The 9,807-nt window shown below is 31.1% G+C and overlaps 1 protein-coding gene across 1 annotated transcript; it reads right to left on the bottom strand.

Annotated features, from left to right (window-relative positions):
* Positions 1–7,097: 7,097 nt before the first annotated feature.
* Positions 7,098–9,392, bottom strand: LOC122508900. Its single transcript, XM_043622567.1, has one exon. The coding sequence runs from the start codon at positions 9,390–9,392 to the stop codon at positions 7,098–7,100; it is 2,295 nt and encodes a 764-aa protein (XP_043478502.1).
* Between the last annotated feature and the right edge of the window lie 415 nt (positions 9,393–9,807).

Below are 9,807 nucleotides of genomic sequence, written 5' to 3'. Positions count from 1 at the left end.
TATCTACATATTTTATAAAAAATGAGTTTTTTATACCGTTGGATTCGTAATGAAAAGACGAATCTAATAGTCGTATTCGTAATTGAAAATTTTAATTAGATTAGAAGATAATTAGCGGTCAATTAAACTATCTACAGAGATTTTTGAGAAATATTTTTAAAGTGTCACTATCTGCAGAAGGAGACGACCTATCTACAAAATTTTCAGGATTTTCAACCCACTTGACCCCTGAAATCCTGATTCACGAGCACTATGTACATATGTTAGTCAGTAAACTGGTCTCAAAAGTCACAAAAGTAGAGAACTATGTACATAGTGACGTTTTTCGTACATATTTTTTTGGAACTTTGGTTAACTTTCCGCGAGAGAGAGCACTATCTACAAGTTTAATTATGCAAACAAAATAAAAATAATACAATAATTTGCAAATAAAGCTTTTATTTTGTATTAACACATATATTTAATGCAAATTAAAAGCAATTTTAATTATTCTTTTTGTAAAGTTAACATTTAATTTAATAAAAATTTCATGCAGAACATAATAATCAAATAAAATGAAGTTATAACTTATAATGGTAAATAAAATTTATGTATTGAGGGGCTGATAGTAAAAATGGTTTAAAATAATAACGGGAGCAAAAGTAGAATAAGTGACTTAGAAGCAAAAACAGATTAAAATGATTGTGTAATTTCTTGATAAATTAATTATAATAATTACAAAATATTAATTCAAATAAAATAAGTTTTTTTATTATTGACAATATTTTTTAAGCATTAATATAATTAATTTATCAAGAAATTACATAATCATTTTCACCCGTTTTTGCTCTCAAGTCACTTATTCTACTTTTGCTTCCATTATTATTATTATAAACCATTTTTACTATCAGCCCCTCTATTGTTCGTCATTTTTCGTTTCATATTTTCAAAATTAAAAAATATAATATAATTATAAATAAAATAAAATATAAAATAATAATAAAAATATAACAGAAATAAAGGATTGTGTTAGAAAATAATGTAGATGGTGACGCTTTAAACAGGAAAGTGGACCGACAAAGCAATTTTAAACGTACTATCTACCACATAGTGCACTTTTCATGTATTCTCCATAATTTTTGGATAAAAAATGTGCACTATCTACAGTTTTATTAATAAATAGTTAAAATTAATAATTTTCTTTGCACCAATGAAAAGAGCGTGTCCGAATTAGTCAAGAACATAAGTTTGTTTACAAAATTTTTAATTTTATTAAAAGATCCAGATGCCCTGGTTAGCTCGTCCAGTCTGGACCAACGCGTGGTTCGATCGTCACTGGTCTGATTAGCCCATGGTCAGACAGTCTTTTCAGCGCCCAGTTAGAGAATAGACTGGCTTTCTGGCACCACACTAGAACCCAACAATTTTTCTACACGGGACAAATAAAATAATGTTATCATTATTTACTTTATTTAAAACTCATCTGTTTAAAATAATTCTTTATAAAAATTGATTTGATCAGTGATTAAAGTTATTTATATCTTCAATTAGAGTTTGTGTTTACACGTTGAACCGAACGGACGTGTTTTTGTTTCGCTCCGTCTTCTGGTCTCTTGAAAGTTAGAATTTTTTATTTGATTATTATTTCTTATTGTGTAATAATTGAAGGAATTAACTTTTTCGAATATCCTATTTTTTTCGACGATAATGTTGTGATTGTGAACAGTGCACATTTACGAATGTTTAACAATGGATAACGATCATGATATTAAGGCTTTGTTAATTTCTATACAAAGTGAAGTGAAGCAAACTAATGTGAAACTGGACACAATGGATGCAGATATTAAAGAGCTGAAGCTTTCAATGGATGAACTTAAGAGAGAAGTTAAGCACAACAAGGAAAAAATCATAATTCTTGAAAAAACCAATACATCTCTAAGAGAAAAAATTTTGGAAAACGAGAAGAAGATCGATTACTTGCTAAACAAAGATAGAGCTAACAACATCGTTTTATACAAGGTTCCTGACTCACCGAAAGAAAACAATGATCTACTCTAGAGGTGTGCAAAATTCGAATCGAAAGAAAATTCGAATCGAACTACCAATTCGAAGTTTCGAATTTCGAATGTGCAAAATTCGAATCGAAATACCAATTCGAAGTTTCGAATTTCGAATTGACCGATTCGAATCAAAAGAAAATTCGAATCGAACTACCAATTCGAATCGAAAGTAAATTCGAATCGAACTAGCCAATTCGAAAATTGGAGTTTCGAATTCTACAACTCAACTCAGTTACTTTATTCGCACAATTAATTATTCTATAATTTTAATATATAAATAACATACAAATACCAATAATGGGGCCATCCATAAACCACGTAGCCCCTTTTTTTGGTAATTTTGACCCCCCCCCTCCCCCCATGAAGTACGCTATTACATGTATTAGCGCCATTTTTTCCTCTTGTCGTAGTCAATTGCTTGACCCCCCCCTCCCCCTCAAGAGGCTACGTGGTTTATGGATGGCCCCTAATGTGTTGAAAGTGAAGAAAATATTTCGCTTATTGTTTGTTGTACATAAGGAAAAAAAATTATTTTGCAAATTTTTTGCTCAATTTTTAAAATAAATTTTTATTTATTTTAACAATTTAATAGCTAATATATAATTAAAAACCGCTGCTAAGTTGTATATTTTTTTATAATTTTGGTACTCATTTCATGAACACTGTACTTCCTCATAGAGATAAAAATAATAGAAATATATTAATTACTTTTTATAAATATGGTAAAAGTGATTGGATTTTGGATCAAGATAGTTTTTACAAGATAGTTACAATAATTTAATAGTTAAACAAAAAATTTTAAACACAAAAGTTGAGAAAATGTCATTTTCCAAAATTTTTGGCTTTTAAAATACCAACGATTTCGAAATTTATTATCGAATTAGGTTCAAAAATAGGTCAATAGAATCGTTTTTTAATGCTCTACAATTTGGTAACGATAATTTTAAAGTTACTTCTACGTTTTTCAACAAAATTTTCAAAAAAGTCTCCGGTTAATATGGACGAAAAATGTTCAATTAGGGACCAAAAGATGCATCTAAAAAAACTCTACAAAACTAAAGAAAAACATTTATAGGTGTCCTAACATTTTTTTAAAGTTATGGGCAAACAACGTTTTTTTGCAAAATTAAAAATCCAAAAAAAAAATTAGTTAAACTTTATTAATATATCATAAAGTACTTTCATATGTGGACGTCTACATGAAAAGGGCCCATATTGTCGGTTCTAGTTTTCGAGATAATCGCAATTTAGTAATTTTTGAGCAAAATCTTAATTTTTTTTTATTTTTTGTTATCAATCTACATGCTTTGGCAAGTCGAATCAAGCGGTTTTCATTAATTTATCGATAATTTAACTGTTTAATTTCATTTTTTCTTTAGAAAAATGAAAAGGGCCCATTTTGTCAGTCATTTGCAAAGGTAATCCGTATTTTAAAAATGGAGGTGCGGAAAAATTTAAAACCTCTTGATTTTTCTTCTCTAAGGTGTCCTGAACTGAAAACAATTCTTATCTGAATAACTTCCCAAAAGAACCAGAGATATTGATCTTAGAGTCTTTTTTTCGTAATTGTCGAAATGAAAATTTGGATATTGCGTCAATTTTTTCATAATAGAGACTGTAAAAATTTTTTTAATAAGTTTAATATATATTCTTTTTCTTCAAATGACACAATAAAATTGTACCTAATCATTAATCTTGTAAAGAAATGGTTTTTTAATAGAAAAACTGTCCTTTTTAGAAAAGGGCCCATATTGTCGGTTTTTAAATTAATTAGTTAATTAAGGGGGGGGGGGGTTCTAAAAATTTAAAACCTGTTGGTTTTTATCTTCAAGGTGCCCTGAACTGGAAACAATGCTTATCTGAATAACTTCCAAGAAGAACCAGAGATACAACAATTGGTTGGTATCGCAATCTTTAATTCCGTTTTTCTCGAAATGAGGTTTTTGGCGTTCTAAACTTTGAAATTCCGTAACTCAGCGAATTTTTGACCAAAAAAGTTCTGAGACTACTCAAAATTTAATTTCATTTCATTTAGTAACCAATAGTTACGGTTAATAAATACAATTTCCAATTCTAAGAATTATTTTTTTATATAAAAATTATAATTGAATGTTTCAAGAAAAATTGAAGAATTTTTGTATAATTTGAAAAAATTATTTTCTGTGGAATTTTAATTTATAAATAGGTATGATTATAATTCTTAAAAATTTTAATTGTTTTAATTAAAAGTTTTTAATTAGTTTGTGTATGTATTTGAATTTTCGGAAATATTGAAAATATTAAAAATAATTCAATTCTTTGCAACAATTCAATTATTTTCATAAATAATAACGATCTTCGTAAAAATTAAATTATTTTTAAACAAAATTTTAATAAAATTTTACGAATAAATACAATTATTTTCTAAAATTTTAATAAATACTTCAAAACAATTTAACTATTTTCTTAAATAGAAATAGATTTTAATCTTTGCAAAAATTCAATTCTTTTCAAAAAAATTTCAAGAATGATTTCAATTTTTTTCTCATTTCGTTACAAAATCTTTGCAAAAATTCAATTATTTTTAATACAATTTTAATAAAATTTTAAAAATTTTTAATTAAAATTCTTTAAGAATTAGGATTTCTGTCAAAATAATTGTGCGAATAAAATAACCGAGTTCAGTTGTACAATTCGAAATTCAAAACTTCGAATTGGTATTTCGATTCGAATTTTCTTTCGATTCGAATCAGCCAATTCGAAATTCGAAACTTCGAATTGCTATTTCAATTCGAATTTACTTTCGATTCGAATTTTCTGTTGTCGAGTCAAATTATTTTCGATTCGACTTGATTATATGCACACCTCTAATCTACTCGCTACAGTCAAAGATATATTCTCCAAGGCCAAAGATTATTAATGATAATAATATTCTGTCAGTTTCAAGACTTGGAAAACAGAAGGGAACAAGACCAATTTTAATTTCTTTTTCTGACTTTAAATCAAAGTCCGAAATTTTCAAAAATGCAAAAAATTTTGGAGCACTAAAGTTGGTATTCTCTAATGATTTGTCCAAAATTCAAAGAGAAGAGAAACGAAAGAATTATAAAATTCTTTTAAACTACAAACAAATTGTTAACAAATGTACTAAGGAGGATGGACAAAGTAAAATTAAACACTAAAGAAACGAAGACTTAAATTAAACAATCCTTTATTGTATTTAACAATATTACAAATTCACTTTTAATTTGAAATTTTAAGACAAATCTACTTTCCACGACGTCAAGCAAACAACTGAAGAAATTTCTGCCTCTTTTGTCCCTTTCTTCTTTTTCTTCCTTCTGTTCTCTCCCTCCTCCTTTCTCTTCTTCCTGGTTAAAGGTGTTTTTCCAAAATGTCTAGACTCTGTAACAAAACTGTGGGTGGAGCAAGGAAAAAGGACAATGGTTTTGGACATCAACTAAACGAGTGTTAGTTGGCTTATCTTCAACCATTTTGGCTGGCTATTGTTTTCATCAGCATGAGGCATTTTCCCTCTATTGCTGGCTCACTTCGACCCATTGTATTTGAGTCGGCTTATAATAATAACAACAGGCAATTATTAGAGTTTATTTAACAAGTTTAAACAAGTTTTTAAACTGAAAATTATTATAGAAAATTTCAAATTTTACAACTCTCAAACAATTTATTTGTTTTAAAACACAAAATGAACATTTGTTTTACTCAAACACAAAAACAAAAAATCTGTTAACAATTGTATTTAACAATATCTTCCCCCGTACAAGCCTATGAGCCTTGTACTTCTACAGATCTAGTAAATTTTATTAATTTGATAACGGGCTTTATAAAATTACCTTTTATGGAACGAACTTCCACTACCCGCACTCGGTTATCAGTCCCTGGAAATGTTTTTTCGATTATTCCTTTGAGCCACATATTTCTGGGTGATTGATTGTCGGCAATTAACACTATATCCCCTACTTTTAATGAATCAGACTCTGTTACCCATTTTTTTCTTGGAAGTAAAGAAGGAAGGTATTGTTTTAACCAGCGCTTCCAAAAATGGTCTGCAAAATATTGGGCTAATTCCCATTGTTTTCGTGGGCAATTTATTTGTTGCTCATGTCTGCGATAGGTTAAATTTCCAGAAGATGCACCAATTAGGAAATGATTTGGTGTCAATGCTTCGTCATCGCGGGGATCTAAGGACACATCAATGAGGGGCCTGGAATTAACCGAGTGTTCTACTTCAGTAAGGAGAGTTCGTAGTGTCTCGTCTCGAGGAGCTTGCTCCTTTAGAATCATTTTTAACGATACTTTTACTGAACGTATCAAGCGCTCCCAGGCACCTCCCATGTGAGGTGTTCCTGGTGGAATAAAACACCACTTGATTCCCTTTCTAGTAGCAGCTTCCTTTTGCGCTTCGAAATCAAGCAGGTGAAGGAATTGTCGCAATTCTTTGTCCGCTCCTCTAAAATTCGTACCGTTATCGGAGTGAATTTCAAGAGGTTTACCTCTCCGACTTGACATTCGAGAAAGAGCCATTATAGCAGAGTCCGCGCTTAAGTTATCTACTAATTCTAAATGAATTGCTCTAGTAGTCAGACAAGTGAACAATGCAACCCAACGTTTTTGCTTACTTTTTAAGTTTCTAGTACTTCTTCCTGCGGTAATCATTAGCGGGCCAAAGTAATCTAATCCACAGTAAGAGAACGGACGTATTTTATAAGCTAACCTTGCTGAAAGCAATTTCCCCATTATTGGTACTTTTGGTGTTTCTCTTATTAGTTTACAATATTGACAACGTGTCGTAATTGAGCGCAATGAATTTCTTAAATTCAATATCCAATATTTTTGACGAATCTCATTTATTACGGTATTAACACTTCCGTGTTTTTCTTTTATATGATAGTCATTTAGTATCAGTCTCGTAATCGGGTTTTTACCATCTAGTATTATTGGTTCGTTATTAAAGGTTGCATTGGTAACTTTTTCAATTCGACCTTGCACTTTTAGCAGACCATCAGGGGCAATAGTTGGTGTTAACAAGACTAGACGGCTAGATTTTTTAAAGGGGATTCAGCGTTGAATGTCACGAATTTCGTCTGAAAAACTTAGATTTTGCGATTCTTTTAATATCAACTTTTCTGCCATTTGTAAATGTTGCAGAGACAATGTTTGATTTTTGTGACCTTTCATTTTATCTATAGCTAACAATATCTGCGCAGTACTACCTAATAACCTTTTATAAGACGAAAATCGTAGAGCATCAGGAATACATGTATTATTGTGTCTAACTATTGCTGTAAACTGACAATTTTTCTTTTTGCAATTCACTGAATTAATAATATCGTCCGTGTTTACAACGGCTTGATCAGGCCATTCAAGTTTTTCTTTTTTCAAAAAAGATGGTCCAAAGAACCATCGTTGATTAGAATTTAAAGGGGTGTTGGTATACTTAGTCGCATCATCAGCAGGGTTTTCATTTGTAGGAACCCATCTCCATTCAGAAGGTGAGGTTAATTCAGAAATTTCCCCTAATCTATGGGCCACAAACGTATTGTAAAATCTAGGATTCGATTTTACCCATAATATTACTGTACGCGAATCTGACCACATGATTCGTTCATCAATTTTAAAATTATGCTCCTTTTCTATTGTTTGAGCAAGTCGACTACCTAATAACGCAGCTTGGAGCTCGAGCCTAGGAATTGAAAGTGGTTTTACAGGAGCTACCCTACTTTTGCTAGCGATTATATTTGTATAAATTCCTTCTTGCAATTCCAATCTCCAATAAGCTACAGCTGCGTACGCCCTTTTTCCCGCATCGCAAAACACATGTAGTTCGCATCGTTTTAAATTTTTGTTTGAATTTGTGTAACATCGCGGTACTGAACAAGTGTTTATTTGCATTAATTCTGTTAACCACGAGTTCCAAATTTCTTTTTCCTCTTTACGCAAGGGTGCATCCCAACTTATTCCACTTATCCAAACTTCTTGCATGAGAATTTTTGACTTAATTGTAAAGGGTGACAGGAAACCTAAAGGGTCAAAAATGGACATAATAATTTTTAAAAATTCTCGTTTTGTTGGGGCCTTAGATTCTTTAAGCAACTTTGAGGGAATTTTATCAAGTCCTAAATTGAAGGTGAACGTATCAGACTTCGTATCCCAGTGTAATCCAAGAACTTTTTCAGCCTTACTTTTAAGGTTATTTAAAGTAAGGTTAACGGTTTGTTCAGCGTTATTTTGTTTTATGAAGCTTAAAACTTTCGAACTATTACTAGACCACTCGTGCATTTGAAACCCAGCATTAGAATTAATTTCGGAAACTTGGTTAATTATGTTAATGGCTTCTGTGTCTGAGTCTACACTATGGATAAAGTCATCCATATAAGAATTATCTATTATTGCTGAGGCTGCACTAGGCATGACATCTACAAATTCTGTTGCGTTTTTGTTTTTTATATAAATAGCACTACAAGGTGCTAATTTAGACCCAAAAATCAAGGAAGACATCATATATTCTTTTGGAGGATTTTTCCTATCCATCTCACGCCACAAGAAACGTTGGGCATGCTGATCTTCCTCTCGGACCTTTATTCTAAGAAACATGTCAACAATATCGCCTTTAATACCAATGGGACGCTGTCTAAACCTCATTAAAACTCCCAATAATGATTTTAATAAATCTGGACCGGCTAACATTTGATCATTATAACTGATCCCTTGTGTTTTAGAAGCACAATCAAAAACTATTCTAAGATTTTTATCAGGTTTATTTGGATTTTTAATACCGAAATGTGGGACATACCAAACACGTTTTGCTTTTAACTTTGACGGCACGCTCTTAGCATAATTTGTAATTATTCTTTCCATTTGTTTACAATATTCAAGGGCGTATTGAGGATTGCTGTCTAATTTTCTTTCTAGAGTCTTTAATCGTATTTCAGCTACTATTTTTCCGTCGAAAGGTTGACTGTCATTGTTTTTCCAAAGAAGACCAGTTTCCCAAAAATTTCCGACGCGACGACTGGTCTTTTGCAATATTTGTTTAGCTTTCTCCTCGCCTTTATTTATTTTATTTATTGCAAGTACACCTAACGAATCAATTGAAAAATAATCCTTAATCATTTGCTCTATTACCTCTATTTCGCCAATTATTTTCTTTTCGGGCATGAGTGTGTTGGACTCCATTAAACATAAAGAAGAAGAATTTGGTTTGTTAATACAATTTGTGGGCCCGTGTAATACCCACCCCAATAAAGTACATGACGCTACTGGTAACTTTTGGTGCGAGCCGCGAATTTCACGTGTAATGATCAAATACCAGTAATCTTGACCAATAAGAATGGTCGGTTGGGCTTTATTCATGGCTTTAATATTCAAATCAGTTAAATGTGGACATTTAGAAATAAAAGTTTGTTTTATAGTTTGAGATGGTAAAGCTAAATTTGTTAATGTGTTTATATTTTGTAGTTGATACTGTCCGAACTGTCCTTCTATTTTTAAAGATACTTTTTTACTAATTGGCTCAGCTAACTAAATGTTTTGTACGCCTCCTACTTGTAATAAGCTTTGAGGACCATCCAGTCCTATACGCGATGCGATAGCTGCATCTATAAGCGTTATTGAGGAACCTTCATCGAGCATGGCATAAGTTTCAACATTGTCTTTTGGTCCTATTAATGTAATCGGTAATATTTTTAGTAAGGTTTTTTTTGGTAATAGTCAGGTTGAGTCGTCATTAAGGTCAGTATCGCGTTCTTTTTGTAAGTTTGATTCGTCC

The sequence above is a fragment of the Leptopilina heterotoma genome, unplaced genomic scaffold (genome assembly GCF_015476425.1).
Source record: "Leptopilina heterotoma isolate Lh14 unplaced genomic scaffold, ASM1547642v1 Lhet_58, whole genome shotgun sequence".
Classification (NCBI taxonomy): Eukaryota; Metazoa; Arthropoda; class Insecta; order Hymenoptera; family Figitidae; genus Leptopilina; species Leptopilina heterotoma.
The sequence above is the reverse complement of the archived record's forward strand: the minus strand, read 5'-3'. Positions and strand labels throughout refer to the sequence as shown.